At 47.0% G+C, this 27909-nt stretch overlaps 1 protein-coding gene across 1 annotated transcript in view; it reads left to right on the top strand.

Annotated features, from left to right (window-relative positions):
• Window positions 1-27909, top strand: part of MTR (5-methyltetrahydrofolate-homocysteine methyltransferase) — a 454402-nt gene that overhangs the window by 133503 nt on the left and 292990 nt on the right. Inside the window, exon 10 of the mRNA XM_078648574.1 lies at window positions 2118-2179. Within this exon, the coding sequence (XP_078504700.1) occupies window positions 2118-2179 (62 nt within the window). The remainder of the gene's footprint in view (window positions 1-2117; window positions 2180-27909) is intronic.

Raw genomic sequence — 27909 nt, 5'->3', positions numbered from 1 at the left:
TGACCTGAGGGGAGGGTGGAACATCATGTACAGCACAGAGAAGGGGAGAGGCCATAGCACACTTGGCAGAACTTCTGGAGTTTAGAGAAAGTACCACACAAAGGAGCGAGAGCTAGAAAACTCATGATCTCTGAAGGAGTGCGTAACAAAACAGAAAATGTAGCTCCCTAAAAGTGCGCAATAGAAGGATACAAGTCAGCCAATCATTAGGATTGTAAAGAGGCTGTGCTCCAGTGGCGGGACAAACACGAGAAGAGGGAGACAAGCCATCAAATAAGATGCAAGCAAATGAGTGTCAAAGCCAACCAATGCAACCAAATGGTAGGCCAACCAATGTGGGGGCTGTGAGCCCACTGTATGATCTGGTAGGCCAGACCCATCAGGAGCATAATTTGGCAATCAAGGATTATCTCAAAAAGTAGCAGGTCAGAGATGTGTACGGGAATGAAATTTGATAAATACATTAAAAAGGATGGATAGAAATGTACAGGCTCTCGTCAAGTGATCTACTGTATTTCAAGGTTATTTGCTCTTGAAGGACAGACAGGTGAATAATTTTAATTGACGTAAAATTTATCAAGATGGAAGGAACAAGCATGATGACAGATGAAAGGGCTGGAAGCCCTGACATCATGGAAAATTCTTTCACATGGGGACATTAAGTAGAATACAAAGTAGTTGGAATAGAAGAATGAAATGCAATAAAACCAAAATGAGGGTACACATGACTAAAGTGCCTTTAAAATGTAGTTCACTGGTCTAAATGGTCAGACTGGAGGCCTTAGTCTTTTTCTTGGTGAGCATGTGCTCACTTCTACTAAAAGCACCTTCTAGTTTTGATTACTGTGTTGCAACTGTCTTGGAAGCAGCAGGCAAGGCGCAACATTGCAAATTATTGTGTTTGAAGGGGAATGCTGCAAGGCCTACGGAGACTAAGATGTAGGAGTACGAAAGGAATTGTGTGATCTGCAAATTATACGGAAGGACACCTATCTTGAACTGAGTTAGTCAAAAAAACAGTAAAGCATGTTATTGGAAGCTGGGTGGAAAATGCACATGTGTTTGCCATGGCATTAAATGAAAAGTTGGACTTCTTGTTTAAAGTCTCTGGAGGTAATGCTTTTCTCAGTGCTGGCACCGTAGTGGGCTATGAATCATTGTATGTTCTTCGTCTTTATATTCATCGTCCTTTGCCTTTTTTGAACACTTACAATGCTTTGGCTATGAGCTACAAAGAGGATTGACAAATATTTGACCTGATGATAGCCTGGTGGAAGGTTTACTGGGGTGCTGTTCATGGGCCAAGGCAATGGAATGTCCCTTCCTCCTCCTGGGCATCTTCTGTGTGTCATAGATCTACGTTACCCTCTCAGATATTACAACCAGGTTGAGAACATTATTGGGCTGCTAACTCGGTCAATTGCAACGATCAACTATACATTGCTGTCCTTCACGTAATGAGTCTAAAAAATGCAACAGGGTTTATAGAAGTGGTTGATATCATTCTTGTGACCTCTCTATTTGGGTGTTTTTTACTTATCAATCGTGTATTTGTGATCTAAAATTTTGCCCTTCTGTTTTTTTGCCGGCTGAATTGTTTGAGTTATCTCATCAGTGCCTTGTGTAAAAAAAGTTTAATATATGTGTATCCTGTTTAAATCAAATGTGATCCCAAATTGAAAGTACACAATTTCTCTTTCCTCTTAGCACTGAACAGGCGTGGCCCGTGCAGCTGAGAGTATTGGGGTGGTAGGGATATGACATACGATGACGAGTGAGGCTTAAATTTAAAAAGAAGAAAAACATGTTTTTTTTTTTATTTAAGTTTCCCTCGTCATTGTATGTCGAAACCTGCCTCACCACTCTTACCTGTACGGGCTGTGCCTGGCACTGAACACATTACATTTACCGAATATGGATAAGCACATTACTTGCAGCTCAGTAGTAACATGGAAACACTTTACTTGTTTACATAAATTACTGTTGATATCTAGCATTCTTTGTACATAAACCTCCACGTTATCTCATTTATAAATGTATTCAATTTTTCAAAGGTATACAGAAATGGAATTGTTTTTACTATGGCTTATTTTAATGTAATGCAATTGTTTTGATAGGTCTCCCAAATACATTTGGAGGATATGATGAAACCCCTGAAGTGACTGCCAAACACTTAAAGGTAACTTACAGTATTTGTGGTTTTACTTTACCAGGAACCATTGTTTTGTTCTCTTAGAATGTATAATAAAGTGCAATTGCAGTAGAGACCAGGATTCTAACGATGACAATAAAATGTTATCTGTTTAAACTCATCTGTCTGTACTCCAGCAAATGGGGACTCACAATATGTACTATATTAGTTCATTGCTAAGTAAAGCCTCGTCAGTATTCATTTGGGTCACCTTGATACCTGTTAAGGCATCTTTCAGCAATCATTAGTGACATGAATGAGTGTGGCATATGTTAGATTCATGTGTTGTTTGTTGTAATTGTCATATGTTTTGGGATGTGTTTGGATGGTCAAACAGATACTGGGATCCATATACATACAGATTACCAAATTACCAAAACAACCAAATACGATCTCTCTCTCCCTCTCACAACACACATATTGGCACATGCAACTACAGGTGAATGTTGGCTAGATTGCTGTACAGAGATGGCTGGTTGATGGTTGTATACAAGAATTCAAACACGATTGGATGGCTGTCGATGTATACAGCGATGAGTGGATTTATGGGTGAGTATCCTTAGCTAGATGGATGCAAGCGTGAGAAATAAACGTTTTGTGTGGGTTGACAGAAAAATGCTTCAATGTGTGTATATGGGATGCGATTACTGAGTGAGAATGGTGACTTCATGAATGTGGATGCATACGTGTGGGCAGTTGTTTGCTTTTTTGACATCTAATTTATATCACCATTGCACCAGTTGGAGGGTTTCTTGCCTTTTTTCAGTTTAGAAGTAGTGGAGGTAATTCATCAGTAATGCTATAGAGGTCAATATTATAAGGCTCCATTACTTTGTCTGGGTTATGGTTTGGCCTTGTTCTTTACAGATCAAGGCATCTAGGACAATTTTGTCAAGGCTTTTGAGGTTTTCAGATATACAATGCTAGTTTTGCATGGGGGGGGGGTGATTTAATGTCAGAGATTGAAAAAATGAAGTCCTGGTCTGACCAATCCAGTTTGAGACAGTTCGAGATTTGCATATTGTGTTTCAGGAGCCATAGTAACCCATCATTTTGCAATACAATTGCTGAGTTTTTTAAACACAAAGTTGAAGTTATATTTCCTTCCTTCTGTGAAGTCAATAAAACGACACAGTTAAGCTCTAATATGAACAGGCCAGGCAGTAGCGATCCTTTATTGGTACTTGATTAATTTTCATCACTGGAGGTGTCAGAGAAGTCAAGGTCCTGACCTCGATCCGCTCAGGAGCCCCTAGTGATCCCTGCCCTGCCTGGTTCATTAAACAAATACCTGAAGTTATAGTAATGGCCTATGACTCCCTTGTTAAATGCTGTCCTCGTATCTAGAATATTCCCTAAAATTTGAAAGCAAGCCTCTGTTCTTCCACTCTTGAAGAAGCAGAATCTGGATCCTAAAGACCCTAGCAATTACAGGCCAATCTCGCAGCTCCCTTTTCCTACTAAGATCTTGGAAAAGGTGATGAACATCCAACTCAGTGCATTTCTCCATCGTAATAATTCTCTGGACCCATCGCAATATGGGTTCAGGGCTGATCATAGCACTGAGTTGCCTCTGTTGAAATCCACCGAGGAAATTAGAGAGGCCGTAGATGGAGGAGGTAGTGCTGTACTGATTTTATTGGACTTGTCCGCGGCCTTTGACACGCTCCATCATAAGATATTGATGGATCGGTTGTCTGATCTGTGTTGAAGGCCTAGCATGGAAACTCTTACAGTCTTTCCTAGCTGATAGGTCCCAATCTGTGGATCTGGATGGTAAGTCATCTAAACCATTCACACTCCCTTGTGGGGTGCCACAGGGCTCTTCTCTTAGCCCAACACTTTTTAATATATATGTGGCACCTCTAGCAGGAGTCATTAGATCCTTTGGCTTCCAGCTTACCTCCTACGCTGACGACACACAAATTGTGTTGTTGCTGACAAGGGGAGGTGAGAAAGAGACTGGGGACCGCTTCCATGAATGCACAAGTGCAATATCCAGTTGGATGTTCTCCAATTGTTTAAAACTTAATTCCAACAAGACAGAGGTCTTAAAGTTTGGGAATAATCCACAGGTGGGGACACCGGAGTAGTGGCCATAAGATCTGGGCCTTTGCCCTATACCCAATAAGAAGGCCAAAAACCTTGGGGTATTAGTGGATAACAAACTCACCATGGCGGATCAAGTAAGCATGGTGGCCTCAGCCTGTTTTATGATTCTTAGAATCATAAGGAAAATCAAGATCTTCCTGACCCAGAGCAAACTCAAGACAGTGGTCATGGCCCTTATAACATCGCGTTTGGACTATTGTAATAGCCTATATTTGAACATACAAAAACAACTTATGAAGAGGCTCCAATTAGTCCAAAACGCAGCAGCCAGGCTGCTGTCCGGAACACCCACATTTGTTTCTGTGAAAGGAGAGCTTAAGAAGCTACACTGGCTTCCAATAAAGCAAAGAACCTGCTTTAGGGCACTCTGTATTGTTGTTTTTTTATTTTTATTTTTTAAATCTTTTTATTAAAGACAAAGAAAAGTAGATTACAGAAAGGAAAAATAAAGCTCAGGTGTGCACATAATATTTCAACACATGAGGCATTGTGGCAAAGTACAAAATCGATTACACCAACATGTAGTGTAGGGAGTTCGGAGAGTCCCGTGCCTCTGGCACAAGTATCGGCGTGGGTGGTTCACAGATTCCCCCTCTATGACTATTCCAAGCATTCCATATCTTGCCCCACTTCCTTGGGCAGCCCCTAGTCACATAAACGGCTCTTTCTCTAATCATACACCAATCAAGGTCCTCCGCCCATTTGGTGACTCGGGGTGGCTGACTGGCTCCCCAGTGCTGCGCTATGTTCCGTTTAGCCACCATATATGCCAAGGTCACCCACTGCTTCTGGTATGCATTCAGATCTGTGGGCTCCCACGCATTCAACAGACACCTCCGTGCCTCCGGCCGCAGCTCCACCCCCAAGGCTCCCCCCAGCTCATCATGGACCTTGAACCAATACAATTGTATCTCGACACAGTGCCAGAGAATATGCCTGAGGGTGCCGACCTCTCCGCACTTCCTCCGACACTCTCCGCTTACTGCTCTTCCCATTCGTTCCAAACGGGGTCCAGTGATATAGTATCTGTGAAGTATTTTCAGTTGCACCAGTCGAAGCCGCATCTGGATGGCAACCACCCTGGGGGAGGAGACCGCTTCCGCCCAATCCTCATCGTCTAGTTCTAACTCATCCTCACTCCATTGTGTTCTGAGCCGCACCAATGGGTTATTAATCAGTTTCCTATATATCAGGGAAATTGTTTTTTGAGGAAGAAGCCCATCCAGTACTCGGTCCTCCAGGGGCGACGACTCCGGGAGCACTGCATCCCTGGGAACGCGAGTGGTTAGGGCATGTCTTACCTGTCTATATCGATAATATACGTTATCGTGCAAACTGTATTGACTCTTGAGGGACTCAAAGGTGAGCACTGTACCCTTCCCCCATACATTTTTTATTTGAGCTATGCCAATAAGGTCACATCTATCAAACCCCATCGATTTCCACAGGCTACCCAGCTGCTCAGTGTTCAGGAGCGGAGTGGCTAGATTCAATTTACCTTCCCACCCTAGTCCTCGATTAGCTGCATGCCAGACATGAATCGCATGCGCAGTTGGGCCAGTCAACGGAAACCTCCCAGGCCTGGAATACAGAGCTCTCTCTATCACCCCGATTGTCCCCCCCCCCCTGGGGCTTGACCCCGATACATGGCGTAGCCTGGATCTCCAGGTAGTCCATAAACAATATGGTTCACTGCGGCCAATTGCGAGGCCCAATAATACTTCCTCAGATTTGGGATCCCGATTCCGCCTTCGTACCACGCGAGTGTCAATTTCCCAAACGCTATGTGCGCCCTACCCTCCCACAGGAGCTGTCTCTAGAGAGTCTCTATGTCTCGGAAATACGCTGCCGGGACTGGTTCCATCGAATTCTGTAAAACATACAAAAACCGAGGCAAAGCCATCATCTTGAAAAGCGTAGCTCTCCTAAGTAATGAGAGCAGAAGGGTCTTCCAGCGCTCCACGTCTCTCTTACACCTATTCAATGGGGAAGTTAAGTTATTAACATATCGTAACTGTGGATCAAGCGAGATAAAGATACCTAAGTATTTGAATCCAACTGTGTCAATACAAATAGGGCACGTCTCCGGCACTCTCGGGGGGTCGCCCACCAAAACATACAGCATCGACTTCGCCCAGTTTATTGACAGACCAGATTATCTGCCATTAATGGCCAGCACGTCTAGAAAATTGCCAAAGGAGTCTCTAGGGTTAGTGAGATACAGTAAGACATCATCCGCATAAAGTGAAATCTTGTCCTCCCAGCCAGGCGACCATCGTAAGCCCCGAATCGATCTGTCCCATCTGACCCAGGCTACCAGGGCCTCGATCGCAAGTGTAAAAAGAAGTGGAGACAACGGACAACCCTGCCTTGTACCTCTACCTAAAAAAAGTCTGCAGATTTGCAGTTTTTACCACCACCCTAGCTAGGGGCTTAGCATATAATAAGCGAACCCAATCAATAAATTCTTTACCAAGGCCCAACTTTGCCAATACGGCAAACAAGTATTGCCACTCTATCAAAGGCCATCGTGGCGTCTAAAGATACCAACACTGCCGGCTTGTGGATCCTCGAGGCGCCACCAAGGGCGCCATGCAGCCTACGCAAGTTCAACGCCGTGTTGCGACGAGGCATGAATCCGGACTGATCCGGGTGAACAAGAGATGAGATCACTTTAACCAGTCTAGTGGATAGGATTTTCGCAAGGATTTTAGGCTCTGCGTTAAGGAGCGATATAGGTCTGTAAGATGGGCATTGTGTCTTGAGTTTACCGGTCTTATGAATGACCACAATGTTGGCCACATGTTGGTCATACGGGAGCTCACCCCTCTCCTTGCTCTCCAAATACATGGCCTTGACGTGTGGGGCCAATGTAGCAGCATTCAGTTTGTATAACTCTATTGGTATCCCGTTTGGGCCTGTCGCTTTACCAGACTTTAACTGCCTGTTCGCTTGCACAACTTCATCGTCCGAAAACGCGGAGTCAAGATAGTTTCTGTCTTCCTCTGATAAACTCGGCATTACAATATCCCTGATCATCTCGCTATTGTCAGCCTCCGTAAACCCATTCCCGGTCGCATATACTTTCTTATAGTATTCCGAGAACTCATCCGCCACCGCTTGGGGTTCCATAATCTTACTTGACTCCCGCCCTTCCAGTTCAGGCAGTAGTCTGGACGCCCTCTCTCCATGTTCAAGCCATGCAATCAGTTTTCCGGCTTTGTCACCGTGTTCATAGATACGACTCTGGACAGCGTTGTTATGAGCCACCGCTCTATCCCTCACAAGATCTTTGTACTCTTCCTGTCGGAGTTTTAGCAGATGGAGCCCCTCAGGGGTGGGCGACGCCGCCACCCTCTCTTCTAAGAGTATGACCTCTGTCTCTTTCTGGGCCACAGCCGCTTGTCGTTTCTTCTTCTTGCCTGACACTAGGGACAAGACCTCACCTCTTGCCACCGTTTTATATGCCTCCCAGAGGGACTGTGGTGAGTCAACGGATCCCACATTTTCTTGGAAATAACGGTTCGACATTTGCAGCACCCCTTTTTTAATGGCCGGTTTTTCAGTTGCCATGCACTAATGGGAGTTATCCTCCCAACTTCTGGAAGGTCTAGGGCTACCCGCACCCATAGTGGGGAGTGATCAGAAATGCCCCTCCCAAGAGACTTCACCTTTTGGACCATGCTCGCCAGCGCCGCAGGTATTAAGATATGATCTATTCTAGATAAACTACCGTGTGCTGCTGAGACGTGGGTGTAGTGTGCCAGTGTGGGATTGCGCAGTCGGCAACTATCAATCAGTCCCAGTAGGTCCAGAAACTTTGGAAGCCACCTCTGTGTCAGTCTGAGCACACGCGGGCGGCAACGGTCCATCCCCCGTCCAGAACCGCATTGAAGTCACCACCCAATACCATCCCCCCCAGGGGCAACGTGAGAAAGACCGCAGTCAAATCTCGAAAGGTCTCGGTCTGAAGGCCCAGCTGCACATAAATAGATAAAAAGGTGACAGTCTTACCCCCAATCAGCCCCGTGACTCCTGCGTATCTGCCCCCTTGATCCACCCAGGTGGTCTGCACCGATTGAGGGAAGGAGTTTTTAATCAGGACCCCGACTCCACGGGAGCCGGTGGTGAACCCCGCATGTACCACCAACTTGTATCCCCCTCTATGGAGGGCCATGCATCTATTGCCAACTAGGTGCGTCTCTTGCAGCAGCACCACATCTGGGGAATGTCGCTTCATAAGTTGACTAACCATCCCACTCTTGATCTTATCTCCCAGACCATTCACCTTCTAGCTCAGAACTCTCATCCCTGAATCTCTACCACTCTGCCCCATTCAACCCACGTGTAAGACGTATCGCTATATTGATGGCACCTGAGGCAATAAAGAAATAAATAAAAAAAAAACAAAAAAAAATAAAAAAATAACCCACAATCACACCACAACAAATACAACAATACTCCACTCCCCCAAACCCCCTCCCTGCACCCCTGCTCACGGCATTCGCCAACTCGAGGTGTGCCTGTCGCCCCATATTCTAACTAACCGACTATCTTAATGTAGATTTGAGGAGGAATTCGACACTCCCTGTCCCCATCCTGCCACCCAGGATATAAACACCGGCTTAGAATCTCCCGTCTAGGAAAACATGTGTGCGATAATGTCTCGTATCCGCCCCCCCCTGGTAAGCGCCCACACCACAGACCGTATTATTGTTCATCGTTCCCTCTCTGGAGGGCCCCTCCATCCTCGTTGCTCCGTCTCTGAGGCTCCTCTCGAGAAGGAAGACATCAACCCAGTCAGAGGCAATTTCAGGATTGTCAAAGAACCAGAACTTTCCCTGAGCCTCGACTCGCAGCTTAGCAGGGAACATCATGGCATACTTATATTCTTTATCTCTCAGCCGCTGCTTGACTCCAAGGAAGCTTTGCCGCTGTTTCTGAACCTTCTGGGTGAAGTCTGGAAAGAAATTGAGGGTGGAGTTCTCATATTTAAAAGGGCCCCCCGATCTAGAGGCTTGCAGGATAGCGTCTCTGTCTCTGAAGTTGAGGACCCTCGCAATCACTGGTCGAGGAGGGGCCCCCGGACGCGGCCTTCCTCCCGGTACTCTGTGTTCCCGTTCTATCGTAAAGAAGTTGCTCAGCCCCTTAGGTTTCAGATGATTGAGTATAATGTCTTCCACAAACAAGTCAGGGGTCCGACCCTCAGCCTTCTACGGAACACCAGTAATACTTACATTGTTTCTTCGGGCCCTCCCTTCATACTCGTCCAGCTGGCGACTTGCCATTTCACTAGAGGCTCTAAAGTCTCGAACCTCCCGCTGCAACTGCGCATCATCTGTTAAGCTCGCCATCTTAATATCTAGTGTTTTCACGTTTTCACTTCTTTTGGTGAGGTCCGCTTTGAGCAAGTTGACTTCTATGGTTACTGTGTCCAGCTTGTGGTCGAGCGACTTCATCTTTTGTCCAAGAGATGTTTTAACCCCATCTATGGCGGTCATCACGTCTTGTAGCGTGGGCTCAGATGTAGGACAGGAGCCCTCCGCACCTCTGTAATGTGTTCGCCCAGACCCAGTAGGTGAGCCCCCGGGCTGCGTGTAACGATCCAATTTGTTGGCTTGTATATACCGGGACCCCCTGGTGGATTTGGATTGCTGCTTCTCCGCCTCAGGTTTAGCCGCCATCTTAATGCTAGGCTCAGGGCCGATAACCGGTCTCTCAAACTTGCGACAGGGGCAACGGAGGGTGACTCAGACCGCCGGCGACAATTTCAGCCCCTATCCAGGCCAGCCGGTAACATCCGCCGCCAATGGTGTAGCCAGATGATTGGGGGGACCAGCCAGATCAATGCCAGTATTTGCGCCCACTTCCCAACACTCCAACAGCCCCTTTGCCTGACAGCTGGCTCTCAGAACAGTTCATAGCCACTACCTCTCGCCACCACTGACGCTGCCTCTTACATAAGGTCCATAGCCTCGCGCCGCGCTGCAGAAGTATTGAGCGCTGAGTGTGGTGGCCGTATCCTTGTGTTGTACGTGTGTGTGTTAACTTTTGTTTTTAACCGCACTTTGCACTTTGACTTTTAAAACCAAATACCTGCTGGAACCAAGTCTCCACGCCGCACGCCTCCCGCTCCGACCCCGTTCCACCGCAGCTGAGGGCTGTTTGAGTGGAGGGCGAACCGGGGAGAGAGCGAGACACGCCCCCCCTGACGCTGCCTCTTAAATAAGGTCCATAGCCGCGCTGCAGAAAAATTGAGCGCTGAGTGTGGTGGCCGTATCCTTGTGTTGTAAGTATGTGTGTTAACTTTTGTTTTTAACCGCACTTTGTACTTTGACTTTTAAAACCAAATACCTGCTGGTTCAAGTCTCCACTCCGCACGCCTCCCGCTTCGTCCCCGTTCCACCGCAGCTGAGGGCTGTTTGAGTGGAGGGCGGACCGGGGAGAGAGCAAGACACGCCCCCCTGTCGCTGCCTCTTACATAAGGTCTATAGCCTCGCGCCGCGCTGCAGAAGTATTGAGCGCTGAGTGTGGTGGCCGTATCCTTGTGTTGTACGTGTGTGTGTTAACTTTTGTTTTTAACCGCACTTTGACTTTTAAAACCAAATACCTGCTGGAACCAAGTCTCCACGCCGCACGCCTCCTGCTCCGACCCCGTTCCACCACAGCTGAGGGCTGTTGAGTGGAGGGCGGACCGGGGAGAGAGAGAGACACACCCCCCCTGACCTGTCCCCCCAGGGACATTTAATCCACCTATGCCAAGACCGCTCAGCTGGCGCGCCGGCGGCGCGCGAAGGCGCACCACAGGCAAGCCCGTCTGCGCCCGGCAGGGACCAGGGCCAGTCATAATGCCCATTTGATCTCGTGCGAACTCCATAAACTTCAGGGAAATTGGGACATCCCCACCAACGCCTAGCTAGCCATGCATAAGGAAGGGATTCTCCACCCCAGTGGCCCTAATCCCGATTGCCCTACTAAGGACTTGGGTCACGGTCCTTCAATCTTGCCTAATGAAACATCTATTCAGGAAACTAGCCCTCTGGCTATTATTTACTTGAACACACGCTCCCTTGTAAAGCATCAACTTGAAATTTTCCAGTTGCTTGATGCTGACACACCCGACATCTTACTCCTGTCCAAAACCTGGTTAACTGCCGATTCCAACCCAGATATCCTGGCAGCAACACCTACTGGATATTATATCCTCTACGCAAATAGGATATCGGGCAAATCTGGTGGCGGCGTAGCGGGCATTATCTTGCATAAACACAAATTCACCTCCCTACAGATTAATAGTCTTCCTCACGTTGAGAGCCTCATTGTAAAATTCAACTCTCCCAGTTTTCCTTTTATCTGCGCTCTCTTCTACCGACCTCCTGATCACATGCCCCTATTCCCCCAACTCTTTGGGGTACTCACCTCCCAACTAGCCATAAATCACGCTAGAATTATCATCCTCGGCGACTTTAACTATTGGCCTTCAGACATCCATGAGAGTGCCACCTCGGTTGAGTTCACAGATCTTCTATCCAGCATGAACTTCACCCAACATGTACACATGGCTACTCACACCAAGGGGCACATCCTGGATCAGATTTGGACCCTGAACATGGAGATTTCACCCCCCCTAGTTTCCCCTTGCACATGGTCTGACCATGCTTTTATTTCTTTTACTATGGCATATGTAAATGTGTAAATGTGTTTGTATTTATATAGCGCCTTCTACCCTGAAGTCTCGTAGCGCTGTATTCATACCGCTTTGGAACCCTTCCTGGCTTTCCTGTGAAATGTCCACTCCTGGGCACCCCCAAGGTGAAGCCAGGCATCCAAGCGCTGCTGGGGCCGTTGTGGAGATTAAGCAAGCTATTGCCCAGAGTCACAGAGTGGGACCCATGATTAGACTAGGCACCCAGGTGAGAATGATCAGGTCTGGGGAAATTGTGTCCAATAGCCGCCGATGCGGGAATTGAACCCTGGTCCCAGGCCAGACCTCTGCATCAGGGTCTGCTCTCTAACCATTGAGCCGCGCTTCTCCACTATTCGCCCACTACCCCCGTGCCTCCTCGGGGCAATTTTGTAGCCAGGAACTGGAAACTGGCCAATATGGATGACTTCCATACACTTCTAAAAGCCACCTCCCCTAATGCATTGGCCCCCATCTCTCTTCAGGCCACTAACCTCGACCACTGGCTAGTAACAGCCAGCGACAAGGTGGCTCCTTTGAAGAAGATCCGACTCAAACGCCCCCACGACGCCAAACGCTGGTTTTCCGACGACTTAAAGAAGGAAAAGCTGGCGCTTAGACAATCAGAGCGCCTCTGGCGGCGCACCTACGCCGCTAAGGAGACAGCGGCCTATGTAACCAGGCTAAGAAATGATAAAGCCTCCATCCTTCAAACCAAATCTGCCTACTTCTCCCAAAAAATTATGAACTCATCCACGAAAGCTAAGGATATCTTTTCTATCGTCAATGAGCTCGCACAGCCCGACAGGGTAACGGGCAAACTTGCTCCATCACAAACCCTTTGCGACTCTCTGAATTCATTCTTCATAGACAAAATCACCTTGATACGGAGAATATCCCCAATCCCATCTCTCCTCCTACCTCTCCTGCAACTTGTAAGAACCCCTTCACACTCGATCAAATCCTCCCGATCTCCAGAGAAGAATTCTTGACCTTGCTGAACAGAGTGAGATCGGGCTCCCCAAATGACTCCTGCCCCCCCTCCCCCCCATATTCTCAAAGAAGCTTTCCGCACTTGCACCGACCCACCGCCCTCTCTCTTCTTAACAACTCCCTCAAAACAGGCATTGTTCCAGACTCTTTCAAGTGTGCGGTAGTTGTTCCGATACTGAAGAAACATAGTGCTGACCCCTCAGTACCCAGCAACTACCGCCCTATCTCGTTGCTCCCTTACCTCCGTAAAATCCTGGAAGCACATGCCACGACCTGTCTCAGCTCGTTTATTGAGCAATCTAACTTTCTTGACCCCCAGCAGGCGGGTTTCAGGCCTGCCCATTCCACTGAATCAGTCATCCTGGCTGTCATGGATGAACTAAGGAGAGGCGCCGACAAGAACGATACCCAGGCCCTGGTGCTATTAGATTTATCGGCTGCTTTTGATACGGTCGATCATGAGCTCCTGATCGACCGTGTCACCGACGCTGGCATCAGGGGCGTGGCCCTTAAGTGGATCACTTCTTTTTTACACAGCCGCTCCCAGGCTGTTAGATTAGACAACTTCGTGGCAAAAAATATAAAACTGACCTGCAGGGTCCCTCAGTGTTCGGCCCTATCACCCCTCCTTTTTAATTTGTATATGCAACCTCTGATGGTGTCCCTGCGGAACAGTCCGGTCAGAGCTTTCAATTTCGCCGATGACCTTCAGTTAATATTTAACATAGACTCCTCCTCCACTGCCACTAGTAACTTCCAATCCACGATGATCGCCATCAGCGACTAGATGTTTTCCAGTCAACTAAAGCTCAGCCCGGATAAAACTGAGCTCGTCCTCACAGGGGGGCCCCTCAACCCCTGGAATCCCAGCTTCTGGCCTCCTTCTTTGGGAACCTCCCCCTGTCCAGTTAACCATGTAAAGAGCCTGGGTGTTATCATTAGCAATGATCTATCCCTGAAACCACAAATCAATGCGGTAGTCTCTTCTTGCGTTTTCCATCTGCGAAGCATCCGAAAGATCTGCAGGTTTCTGACCAGGAAGGCCCTCATTCTCGTTACCCTGGCCATGATTACCTCTCGCATTGATTATGCTAATGCCCTATACGCTGGTATTCCAGCCTGTCGACTTCATCGCCTGCAGCTAGTACAAAATCAGGCAGCCAGGCTCATTTTCCGCCAACCAAAGTCTCAGCATGTTAAACCTCTAATGAAGAGCCTTCACTGGCTCCCAGTAACCAAACGTGTTGAATTCAAGATGGGCTGTACCATCTTCAAGGCCCTTACGGGCCAAGGCCCTGCTTTTATCTCCAACAGAGTCGAGCCTTACGCCCCCTCCCGGGACCTCCAGTCCTCCCACCATCATCTGCTTACCTTTCCCACCTATAAACGGAAAAAGCATGGTGGACTGAGGTTCTCCTCTCTTGCCCCGTGTTTCTGGAACTCCCTTCCTAATGAGCTGAGAACCACAAAGCTCTATCCTTATTTTAGAACTCTTCTTGAAACACTCCTGTTCTCTCAAGCATACGAATAAACACCTATAACTTGTCCCTCAGTTCTTCTGTACCAGCGCCATGAAACCGCTCGGTGTAAGTGCGCTTTAGAAATTCTTTTAACATAACAAGTGCGATCCAAGAGGTTATGTTATGTTATCTAACACAGTCAATGGGCCCAACACAACGATATCTCAATCCACGCAATCTCCCTGTGTTACGCAAAGTCGTCGATACGATTTGGGAATACGGCATGATCCTTGACCCAAGATAACAACAATTTCTTCTGAGGCCACCTCTGGCTCTAGGTCACCGTCCCCACAGGCTATTCTCTTCCAGCCGTCTCGTAGTCCAGATGCCTCGAACCGTTAGCAGTGTCTTTCCCCTTTATAGTGCCTAGCCAGAATATCTTCTCGAGTGTCTCAATCAATCAATCAGGAACATTTGTAAAGCGCGCTACTCACCCGCTAGGGTCTCAAGGCACTGGGGGAGGGGGGGGCTGCTACTGCTCGAAAAGCCAGGTCTTGAGTTGCTTCCTGAAGGAGAGATGGTCCTGTGTGAGTCGTAAGTGGGTGGGGAGGGTGTTCCAGGTCTTGACCGCCAGGTAGGAGAAGGATCTTCCTCCGATGGTGGTTCTGGGGATCCGTGGGACGGGGGCGAGGCTGGCGGAGCGGAGCTGGCGGGTTGGCGTGTAGAACGTGAGGCGGTTGTTGAGGTGTTCGTGGCCCAAGTCGTAGAGAGCCTTGTGTGCGTGGGTGACGAGTCTGAACGTGATCCTCTTGCTGACGGGGAGCCAGTGCAGGTCCCTCAGGTGGGCGGAGATGTGGCTGTGTCGGGGGATGTCCAAGACGAGTCGTGCTGAGGCGTTCTGGATGCGCTGGAGTTTTCTCTGTAGTTTGGCGGTGGTCCCAGCGCAGAGGGTGTTCCCGTAGTCCAGACGGCTGGTGACGAGGGCCTGGGTGACCGTTTTCCTGGTTCCAGTGGGGATCCAGCGGATGATCATGTGGAGTGTGTTGAAGCAGGAGGAGGTAACGGTGTTAACTTGCCTGGCCATCGTGAGGGAGGAGTCAAGGATGAAGCCCAGGTTGCGTGCGTGGTTCGTGGGCTTGGGTGGGGAGCCTAGAGCAGGAGGACACCAGGAGTCGTCCCAGGCGGAGATGGATGGGCCGAGGATGAGGACTTCCGTCTTGTCTGAGTTCAGTTTCAGGCGGCTGAGCTTCATCCAGTCTGCGATGTCTTTCATTCCGTCCTGAAATCTGGCTCTGGCGGAGGTGGGGTCGTTGGTGAGGGAGAGGATCAGTTGGGTATCGTCGGGGTAGGAGATGATGTTGAGGTTGTGCTTGCGTGCGATGACAGCGAGGGGGCTCATGTAGACGTTGAAGAGGGTGGGGCTGAGCGAGGAGCCTTGAGGTACGCCGCAGATGATCTTGGTGGTTTCTGCGAGGAAGGGCGGGAGATGGACTCTTTGGGTTCTGTCGGAGAGGAAGGAGGTGATCCATTCCAGGGTCTTTCCTTGGATCCCGGCGTGGCGGAGGCGGATTGTCAGGGTGCGGTGGCAGACCGTGTTGAACGCGGCCGAAAGGTCGAGCAGGATGAGGGCGGCGGTTTCTCCGTTGTCCAGGAGGGTCCGGATGTCGTCGGTGGCCGCGATGAGGGCGGTCTCGGTGCTGTGGTTCGCTCGGAATCCGGACTGCGATGGGTCGAGGGAGCCGTTCGTCTCCAGGAAGGCTGTCAGCTGTTTGTTGACGGTTTTCTCGATGACTTTTGCAGGGAAGGCGAGGAGCGAGATGGGGCGGAAGTTCTTGAGGTCTGATTGGTCTGCGGTGGGTTTCTTCAGGAGGGCGCTGATCTCTGCGTGCTTCAAGGTCTCCGGGAAGGTGGTGGATATGAAGGAGTTGTTGATGATGTCCCGAAGTTTGGGTGCGATGATGGAGTCGCCTTGTTGAAGATGTGGTGTGGGCAGGGACCGGCTGGGGAGCCCGAGTGGATGGTGTTCATCGTGTGGGTGGTATCTTCCGTGCTGACCTGAGTCCAGGCGCACAGGGTGGTGGTGGGGTGTGTAGGTTCGGTGGTGGGGTAGGAGTTCTGAGCGCCAAAGCTGTCGTGTATGTCGACGATCTTACGGTGAAAAAGGTGGCCAGAGAGTTGCAGAGGTCTTGAGAAGGCGTGATGTCGTTGTTGCTGGCGTTTGGGTTGGAGAGCTCTTTCACGACGTTGAAGAGTTCCTTGCTGTTGTGGGTGTTGTTGTCCAGTTGGTCTCTGAAGGATGACCTTTTGGTGGTGCGGATCAGCTGGTGGTGTTTGCGGGTGGCGTTCTTGAGGGCTGTCATGTTTTCCGTTGACTGGTTGTGGCGCCAGGCTTTCTCGAGGTCACGGCAGGATTTCTTGGAGTCTTTGAGATCGTTGGTGAACCACGCGGCTTTCTTGCTGTTGAGGTTGCTAGGAGGGTTTTTCAGTGGAGCAAGGGTGTCGGCGCAGTCGGTGATCCACTGTGTCTGTGGGGGATTTATACGCTCTCCCCTTCCCTGGCTGCATGCAACTGAAATGATTTCCTTGGACCACTCCTGGTCCAAATCAGTGAGTTTCTACATGACTTCAGGGCCCGGCTGCTCCGCCAATCAAGCCAATTCGCCACATCCGAGGTGCAAATAGGAGGGGGGGGGTCCGGGGAAGCTTCCCGCACCAGGTCGCGTCCAGGAGCACATGGGACTCCCCCACCAGCCCTCCAGAGCAGGGAGTTCACGCCGCGGTCGGTTGCACCCCCACTCGGCCTCCACTGGGTGCGCTGAGCTCGCCGCGCCGCCGCTGGTCCAAGACGTTCGTTGTTTATTTTAAGGTTTTTTATAGAGCGCGAACTTGACCCGTGAGGGTATCAGAGCGCTTTACATATTCATAGGGTAATACAGAAGGCGGGTCATCGCAGGAGACCTGTACATCAGAGAGCTTACAGGGTCGAGGGGTCATAAGGAAGGCAGGATATGACACAAGTACAGTACATTAGGGATAGGGAAAACTATACATCAGGGCATTTTACAGAGGCAGAGTCATACAATAGGCAGGATATCACACGAGTCCTGTACAGGGTCGCAGGATGAGGCAATAGTCTCTCAGGTAGCTGTGGAACGGGTTTATCCAAGGAATTTACCCATGAGGAAGGATTTAGCCTCTTTTTTGAAACGTGCCAGGGAAGGGATTCTTCTGATATCAGGAGGGAGGGAGTTCCATATTCTTGGTGCAGTCCCGGCGAAAGCCCGATTGTAGGTTTTTATTTTCCTAAAGCGTGCAGGCCGGAGGAGGAGGGCATTGGTCAATCGTAAGTTTCTGCTTCCTCCGGATATCACAAGCTTTTGTGCAAAATACGCAGGGGAGTTAGAGTGTAAGGCCTTGTGCGTGATGCATGCCAGCTTGAGGTGGATCCTAGCCTCGAAGGGAAGCCATTTCAAAGCTTTCTGGTGAGGAGTGATGTGATCGAATTTTCTGGAACCTGTAAGTAGTCTGGCGGCTGCGTTGAGGCAGGCTTTTAAGGGAGCCAGCGAGATCTTGGGTAAGCCGGAGAGGGTGGAGCATCCATATTTGTCTAGCGATAACTAATGATTGGACTGCTAGTTTTAGGTCAGGAGCGTCAAGAAAAGGTTTCAGTTTCCATAGGTAGCTCAAGTGGAATCGGGCAGATTTGGCCATTGCGTTAATGTGGTCTTGCATGTTTAGGTTATAATCGAAGGTAATTCCTAGAGATTTGGCCGAATCCACAAGGGTTGGGGAACAGTTTAATGCTGTGATGGCTTTAATCCATGACTGGATCTCAGGGTTGCTCTTGGGCGGGGAGATTAAAAGGAACTCAGTTTTCTTAGCATTGAGTTTGAGTTGGTTGGAGGAGAGCCATCTGACGGTCAGCTTCAGGGCCTCATTCAAGGTGAGGATCTCCGCAAGAGAAGAGATTTTTATATAGATCTGAGTGTCATCAGCGTACATATGGAAGGAGATATTTGCAGTGCGAAGGACTTCGGCAAGGGGTTCTAAATAGAGATTAAAGAGGGTGGGGAACAACGTTGATCCTTGAGGGACTCCCACCGTGACCATGGAGGGAGCGGACAGTTCGCCATTGATTAGGAATCTCTGAGAACGGTTTTGGAGGTAGGAACTAAACCAGTCGAGGACTGTGCCATCTAATCCCATCCTCAGTTTGAGGCGTTCAAGTAGCATCTCGTGGTTGACTGTGTCGAAGGCCGAGGATAGATCAAGGAGGATTAGGAGACAGGTTTTGTCTTGGTCAAGGGCTTGAAGAGCGTCATCGACAATGTGGAGCATGGTGGTGTCAGTGCTGTGTCCCGGTCGGAAGCCGGATTGGCAGTCGTCGAGTAGATGGAAGTTGTTGATGTGGTGACTTAGCTGTATTTGTACACACTTTTCCAGCACTTTGGCCAAGAGAGGAATGTTGGAAATTGGTCTAAAGTTGTCTGGGGAGGCTGGGTCCAGTGATGGTTTTTTCAGAATGGGGAGGACTTGGCCAGCTTTCAGCGAGGCCGGAATTGATCCCTGCCGGAGAATAGCGTTGATTATCGCAGTCCAGCTAGTAATAATGGATTTGGCAATGGTCGCGAGACAGTTTGAGAGGAGTGGGTCGTTGAAATGGTTATTAGGGTTCAGGGTGTAAAGGATTTTTGCGACAGCGTCTTCATCGTAGGGTGTGAATTCGGACCAGTGTGCTAGATTCTTCGGTGAGGACTATGGCGGCAAGGGGAGAGGAGTTGGAAGGTCAAGGATTGGAGGGGGGAGTGAGGCAGCCTTAGTCTAATTCGATATCTAAGGGTTTGATGTTGTTTGCGAAAAACGAGGAGAAATCCTCAGAGGAGATGAGACTTGGGGGTTTCTTTCGCTGTTTTGGACAGTTTGTTCGATTGGAGTTTGACCATATTCTTGTTGTAAGTATTTCTGGCCTGACGAAGAAGTTTTAGGTGATCTGCTGAAGGGTGCTGTCTCCAGATTCTTTCGGTTTGTCGGAGGGATCTCCTCGTCATTGAGGGAACCAGTGAACCACGGGTTTCTATCTTTGACTTGAGTTCTTTTCAGTTTAAGAGGGGCTAGGTCATCCAAGATATTCGACATTGTAGCAGAGTAGTGATCATTTAGGTCACTGACTGAGGTGATGTGGTGGGGGGGGAGGTCGGATTTACAGCGAGTCTCAAGTTCGTTGAGGCCTAGGATTTTGGTATCTCTGGCCCAACGTTTTGGGAGCACCGGTTGTGGTGTCCTTGTCCTGCGGGTGCCAGGTAGCAGGAAGGTGATGGCATGGTGGTCTGACCAATCGCAGGGGTCAATCGATATGAGCTTGACGGTTGTCTCCTTGGAGATGATCCAGTCTAGAATGGCCCCTTTCGAGTGGGTTGGGAGAGGGCAAGCTTGGGTCAGGGCTAGATCGGTCATGAGGACTTTAATGGCGTTGACATGAGGGTTCTTAAGGTCGTTCCAGTGCAGTTTGAAGTCACCGAGGAAAATGTCTTTGGTGTTGGGGGAGTTCTTAGCCGTGATAACTTCCATGAGGTAGTCAGTGAAGGATTCGTTATTGCCTGGGGGGTGGTAAAATATGTGTAGGTTACAAAGGATGGTGGTGCTACTGCCAAACAGGACCCCATGTATTGTTTTTAAGGCCATTAAAGGTAATGGTCCGGAGTTTCTTAGGCAAAAGTTTCACTTGGTTTGTTCTTGGTAGAAAGCTACGATCCACCAGTGCTAAACAAGTGCAAGTCCCCATGTCAAAAAAAGTAAACTGGGAAGGCAGGAGTTTCACTCTTTGTGCCTGAGAGCTTGGAATGAGCTCTCCTTTTTCCTCAAAACTGCCCCGGATCTCTTTTCGTTCCGGAAAGGCCTGAAAACATGGCTCTTTTCGTGGTAGAACTCTTTCAGCTTCCCCAGGTAACCAGTACTCAGCGCCAGGACACCCAAGGGTAATTGTGCGCTCTACAAGTGCAAATAACATAACCTAACATTATGAAATGCACCTCCAGGGTATCATCCTTATTTTGGGCATGGAAGGCTCAAAGTTGCATAGGTTTTTTTCCCATAGCAAAAACATTTAAGGATGGATGTGTGGGCATCTTTGTTTTTTTCCCATTGGGAGGTGCAATCTCCCAGGAAAAACTGATCACAAAAGGAGATGAGCTGATAAGTAAACGAAACCAATAAAACACTCTTTTTACTGTCAGGTGGGCAGTACAAGATGTTCACCCTCAGTGGGTTAGGTATTGTGTTTGTAATATCCTCAGTGAGGCATTAGAAAATGTAGGCGTTTGAGTTAATCGATTTGCATTGTAAGGACTCCTTGTGGACAAGCTCACCCCCACTATCTTTTTCTGCTCTGTGGAGATGGAGGATATATAATAGTGGAACGATAAGATCAAACCGTGATATAATTAATTAACTTAATTAATTAATTAATTAATTGTGGGTTTCTAAAGCGCTAGAATCGACTCCTGAAGGAGTATCTCTGCGCTGTAGACTGCTGGGGAACCCGTCCTGGCTTTCCCTGTGAGATGGTCCCTACTGGGTATCTCCAAGGTGAAACCAGGCATCCCCGGCGTATGTGGGGGGCCGTTGTGGAGATGAGGCAAGCTAATGCCCAGAGTTGCCGAGTGTGATCCCTGGTTAGAGTAGGCACGAGGCGAGAATTATCGAGTCCGCTGACCCTGGTCCACGACCCTGCCACGTCAGGGATAGAACCCTGGTCCCGGGCCGTCCTCTGCTTCCGGGTCTGCCGCCTCTAACCAGTGAGCCACACCAAACCACTAGAGCAGTGGTTCTTAACTTGTGGTCCAAGGACTCCTTGGAGTCTGCGATTGTGTTAACAAATTAAATAATGTGAAAATGAATACTTTAAAATTAATAATGCACTTACAAATAAAGGGGCAAAAATGATAATGTTTTCTAAATTTGTGATCTAAATAAAATATTTCTATATTTTTTTGTGTATTGTTTTGAAGTTCAAATAAAGACATTTCTTATGCGGGGTTCACTGGATTCCAGTAAAGAGACAGCGGGGGTCCGCACAAGTCAAAAGGTTAAGAACCTCTGGTGTAGAGGATAAGCAGAGCAGGTTTCCATGAGTGCAGTAGCATCAACATCACTGTCTCGTATGAGAGGTGATATAGTGGTTGAATTAGAGACCGCAAACCTTCAGTTCAGGAGGACATGTTTCATTTGATATGTATGATATGGAGTTTTGGTTCAGAGAATGTAATTTCTTTGAGTTTGCTTGGGTGGATTGATTTTTAAGTTTAGGAAGTCTAGCTCTGGAAATTGTGGGAATAGAATGAGTTAAGTGTTCTGAAATAGCCGACTGTAATGAATTCAATTCAATTCAATTAACTTTATTTCGAAAAGAGGTATCATAAAAGTTCATAAAAGATACAGTAAATACAGTCATAAAATATTTGTAAAGCCATTATATACATAGTACTACACTAGATACAGGTATTGCACATGTCTTAGTTAATCGAATTATCACAATATAGAATATAAAATGTATTTGTTGTTTAAAAATTTCTTTTTAAATTTAAAAGTTTAAAAAAAAACAAAAAAACACGATGTCAACATTTCCAATAGACATGATCGGTGCCAGATGTAGACAGTAATCTTGTTACAATTCATATTTTTTCTCCCGCTTTTTTCCTTATATAATACACTGCAAGCAGATACCTACTAATGCCAAATACAAGAACCTGACACGTATCTGTTAATAGAATTCTTTCTGCATCCCTACACCTCCGCACTCCTAGATTTATACAAAGAGGTTTAATCCAATTTATCCTTTGAGCCTTATAGGCAGGACAGAAGAACAAAACGTGCGTGATGTCCTCCCTCCCACCTCCATTACACATGGTGCATTTGTCATCACTGTTTTTGTTCCACCTTGCAGCACAACTTTTTAACAAGAGTATGCTATACCTAAGTTTGAGGTATAGGGTTTTAGCTAGTGGAGGGTTCACTTCATTCAGGAAGGATTCATGGTGAGGGTCTACTTTGAACAACAGAAATTCTTTGGTTAGGGAGCCATTTGATATATCATTAGTTCTGTGTTCGTTCATATAGACCCAAAAAATAGCTTTTAATGTCCTTCTTGAGTTAGTGGTTAATACATTAGGGCTATTCCAAAAATGTGACAGTCATACCCTCTCAAACCATACTCTTATGTGTGAGAACCATGTGATACAGTTAGAGATATCCAGATCTTTTAACTCCTCTAACTCTGTTCTATAATGGAGGAGTGCCGGTGTGGTCCATAACTGTACCCAGAACATTAGTGGTCTAAGTATTGCGTGATGATCAGTGCGCCTCATCTTGAGGTCTAGCATCATCGGGATTGTGGGAGTACGCACAGGTATCTTTAGAAGAGATCTGTAGAATATGTTTTCTTTCACCTCAAATGATTTTTTTGCATGCAGGGCCCCACAGTTCTGCCCCATATAAGGCAGCCGCTTGAGCTTTAGCACGGTACACCTCAAGTGCAGGAAGCACAGCTTTATTCTGGCTTTCCCCATGCCTTTTTAGTATGGGGCGACTGTTCTGAATCAGGAGTAGCTTGCTTTTTTCAATTTGGGTTTTCCACTGCATTTTAGAATCAAGTGAGACTCCCAGATAGTTAAAGTTTTGAACATATTCCAATCTTTGATTGCCTAGAACCAGATTCCCTCTAAAGGAGCTGTGGGGGTTTATGGCCATGTATTTGGTCTTACTAGCATTTATCTCTAATCCTTTGTCACTACAATAAGAGGCAAAGGAGTTGAGAAGACGCTGTAAACCATTTGCAGTTTGGGATATTAGAATCGTGTCGTCTGCAAACAATGGAGACAACACCACCTCTCCCCCCAGTTTAGGTGAATCATTTCTGCATTTACTTAAATGAATGGGAACATCATTAACAAACAAGGAAAAGAGGGTAGGCGCCAGGACGCAGCCCTGGCGCACTCCTCTTTTTATGGGGATGGGACTAGTTAATTCACCCCCGGGGCCCCGCCTTACCCAAGCGAAGTTATCACTATGTAATTTTTATTAGCTGCTCTATAATGTTGGCGGGTAATCCCTGTTTCTTAAGTGCTTTCCACAGCAGATGCCTGGGTATGAGGTCGAAAGCAGCTCTTAAGTCAATAAATGCCACATACAAATGGCCCTTCTTTAGACTAATGTATTTCCAGGTCAAACAGCAAAACCTGAACACTTGATCTATTGTGCTGATTTTTGTTCTGAATCCCGCTTGGAATTTGGAAAGTACATTCCCTTCTTCAATCCATAAATTGATTCTATTTAAAAGGTGTCTGGCATATATTTTTTGCAGTATATCTATCAAACTGATAGGGCGGTAATTAGCTGGGTCTCTCCTATCCCCCTTTTTGTAGATGCAGATAATTACTGCCCCCTCCATGAAGCAGGTATTTCAGCTCCCGCAGCTATATAATTAAACAAATGATTAAGATACGGCCCCCAGACACTCGGGTCATGTTTATATAAGTCTCCTGGAATGGAGTCTAGACCGGGGGCTTTGCTTTTTTTCACCATGTTTATTGCTAAAATTGTTTCCTCTAGGTTAAACTCCAGGATACTCTCTTCCTGGTTAGACACTGAGAGGCAATCCCACTCGACCTCAGAATCCGGGGCTGCGTATAGGGAAGATATACTTCTCCAGTACCCCTTTCTTTATGGTTTTTGTTTGCCACTAATTTCCAAAATAAACAGGAATCTTTGTTCCTAGCTGCTATTAGCATGTCTGACCAGATTAAATCATCCCATGCCGATTTGGCATTCACGACAACTTTCTTATAACTTTGTCACGCTTCCCTTACCTTTGAGCTGTTATCCTTAATTTTAATTGAGTTTATTAGTTCAGATTTAGCCCTCCGGCAAGCTTTATTATACCATGGTTTCCCCACGGGCCTCCTACTTCCAGTTGCTGAATCTACTTTAACTGGCTTTGTTAACATGCGTGCTATTGCACTAAAAAATCCCTTATGTAATTCCAGGAACAAATCCCCATCTATTGGAGCTTCAGTATGTATAAGGGGGGAGAAAGTTGAAGCTAATAAATTGTAAATATTTGCTAAATTATTTCCATTGTCCAGAATCTGTGCCCATTTGACTGCTCGACGGTTATTGGAAACAATTACATTATCGGTTGATGCAAGGTGGGAACTAATATAATCTGCAGTACTGGGTATTATCGTACCTTTTAATAGTAGTTCGATTGGCCGATGGTCACTTTCCAATCTTAGCTCTACCTTGCAATCAATCGCATATTTCCAAAGGTCGAGGGACAAAACTATATAGTCTAGCTTGCTATGGGAATTGTTCCTGTAAAAGGTAGGAGCCATCATTTTATCAGAAGGGAGACAACCACTACATGATCTTAACCCATTGATCATCATTAGACTCGTTATTTGGAGTGCAAGAGATGTACATGGGACCGATTTTAAGCCTGATATTTCGGGTATCTTGTTTACCATGTCTTCCTCCTCGTAAATATGTTCCAATCCCTTTATTGGCTCATATTCACAATTAAAATCACCTAATAGTGTTACACCTGTACCTGTACTGTTCCTACTGATAACCTGTTCCAATTGCGTAAATACTAACAATTCTTTTGATGCCGAGCAAGGTCGACTATAGACATTGTATACATGCAGGGCCCTGCCATCATTGGTCACTATTTTAATACCAAGAATGTCAGGAGAGTGCGTCTCTATCTGCTGCACTGTTCCATTAATGGTGATTTTGGTCCAGATAATTAAACCTCCAGATGGCCTGCCTCTAGGTGAAGGAGTGGCTGTAATAAAAAAACTTTTGTAGCCCACACGATGTATGTCTTTAATGGCCCACGTCTCCTGCAATAAACATATATCAAATTCCTCAATATATTTATTCCACCCCGGGTCTATTGTGTTCTTCTTCAAACCAGCTATATTCCATGACATAATGTTTAAATAAGTGTCAATTGGGTCAATAGAAACTATAGGATTGTTAGTAGTACATGGGCTCATTTCAGTTGGAGTGGCTACATCTTTATCATAGATATTATCCCGATCACTTCTTCCGTTATTTACACATATGGTGAATTTGTTACCTACGTTTGTTTTAGATTCCACCCTTGCCTGATTCCCCAGGGTGTATAATGGATGCAGTCAATCCACTACTTCCAACTGGGATAGCTCTTGGAACCTATCAGATAAAGCAATCAAACCTATGTTATTGGGAAAGGCTGCTGTTTTGGTGTGGTGAGTTTTATAGAAATAACCTAATGGAAGAGCATGAATGTTTGTTTGACTTTGGGAAGTCTCTTCATGGGATCTTAACAGGGATCGGACCAGATGTGGGTGTCTAAAGTTGATGACTATACAGTCCCCAGAGATGTCTTTCGGTGAGACTCCCACCCACCCTACCCTTCGTACCATTATGATATCATTAGCTCCTCTCTGATTTAAATTTTTATGTTTGACTAGCCATTCGATTGTTTTATTTTTTAAATTACCCCACAATTCCAGTTGGTTTCTTTGTAATACCGGCACACCTGTCAATACTATGACATGAGGGCATGAGGCGGGAGGGAGGTCCAATACGTCCGTATTGGGGACCAAATCTGTCCCTTTGGGGCTGTATTGTATATCGCTACCTAATTTGTGCGGGGCACCATGTATATCCTTACCTATAGTTGGAGTTGGTGAGATCCTCCTCTTAGACGGAGTAAGACCAACCAACTCCTTAGTAGCATTAGGGCATGGTCTATCTAAATTAGTCCCACCTGAATCCTTTGTATTACCCGCTGGTGCTCGTACATCAATGTGCCCCCCAATCTTTGTTAGTGGAGCTTTTAGTGTGGCAATCAACTCCTGACCTTTTGCTACTAATGTTTTCCCTTCATCTATACTCTTCCCCAAGTGAGTAACAGCGGTATTGAGTTGGACGTTTTCAGCATTCAACTCACTTGCTATAATTAAAAAGTTTACGTTTTTCATGTCCTGGTATTGAAATACTTCCAAAATCATTTTTCCCTACTATGAGGCCTACCTTTCCCATAGGATAACATTAGATAGTATTTTTACATTTAATAAGTGCTGACGTCTTATTGGCAGCTGTAGAGAACTGAGATTTTGTTGCAGTTGCCCCCCACACACACTTTTTGCCCCTTTGTAGATACCAGATGCTGATTCTCAACTCTGACACAGCACCAAGGCCTGATAACCGCACCTCAGTGCCAGCACTCCTTCTCTAAAACAAGGTGTTGTCTAATTGTGCTTCAATTGGCAAAGGACTTTAACACCCCTGTAATTCCCTAATAGAGGGTACCCCAGGTACCTAGGGTATGGGTACTAAAGAGGGTCCTTAAAGGCTGCAGCATTCTTAGGCTATCCTAAGGAACCCACATACAAGTGCCACACAAACTGCCATTGCAGTCTGCCTGACATGGTGCAAACCATGAGTGAAAACATAACATGGTACACATGTTTCAGGATAGCCTTGAAAACATTCTTGTTTTAGTTTCTCACCCCCAGTCTTTGTTTTGTATTTTAGAGTGGTTCCCCCTGGTTCTCTTTTAGCTGTGTTATGTTTCTTATGCACTCTCTTGTCAAATGCGCCAGGACGCTCCTTAGCTGGAGTAGCTGTGCGCACAATAAAAACCAATAACATAACATAACATAACATAACCTCTGTGTCATGCCAAAGTCACTGCATCTAATATATGGAAGTCACCGCTACAGCAGGCCTTTGAGCCCTAAGGCAGTGTGCATTATATTTCATGTGAGGAAATATCTGCATGACCATATGTGCCCCTGTGATGTCTAGTTCTATTACTAGATACTGTGAGGGAGCAGGGAAGCCATTTTAAGGCATGCACTGGGCACTGGTCAAAACAAGTTCCCCAGCTACATAATGGATTTACTGAAACATATTGTTCTTGGTAGAAAACACCTTGTATTAATAAACCCACACTGATTCCAGTGAGGGAGTTATTAATACATGCACCCAGAGGCACCTTAGGCGCGCCCCAAACAATCTACCAACTACTACTGTGCTAGTACCAGCTTGCCACCACGGATGACTTTGACCCCCAGGTGTGAGGGCCTTGGCTCTCCGGAGGTCAGAAACAAAGCCTGCTGGGGCAGAAGGTGTTTACAAACCCTCCCACTGGATGAACTGCCAATTCCAAAGCAGGGCGCTTCAAATAGCCCACTGCCTTTTGTATGCAAATCTGGCTTCTAGGACAGGGTGGAAGATTAGATATGCAGGAAGTGTGTTGCACTGCCAGACTGGGCACACCTTTAAGGGTATAAAAACTGACGTGAACACAACTTTAGAAATTCAACCATATTTTGTGTGGTGGTATTAAGACAGGGTGATGCCCCCTCCCAAAGGAATTGTTCATATATGGGGTGTAGTGACCCCAGGGTAAGTAGCTC

The sequence above is a fragment of the Lissotriton helveticus genome, chromosome 6 (assembly GCF_964261635.1).
Source record: "Lissotriton helveticus chromosome 6, aLisHel1.1, whole genome shotgun sequence".
Classification (NCBI taxonomy): Eukaryota; Metazoa; Chordata; class Amphibia; order Caudata; family Salamandridae; genus Lissotriton; species Lissotriton helveticus.
Note: the sequence above shows the minus strand (reverse complement) of the source record. Positions and strands in the feature narration are given on the sequence as shown.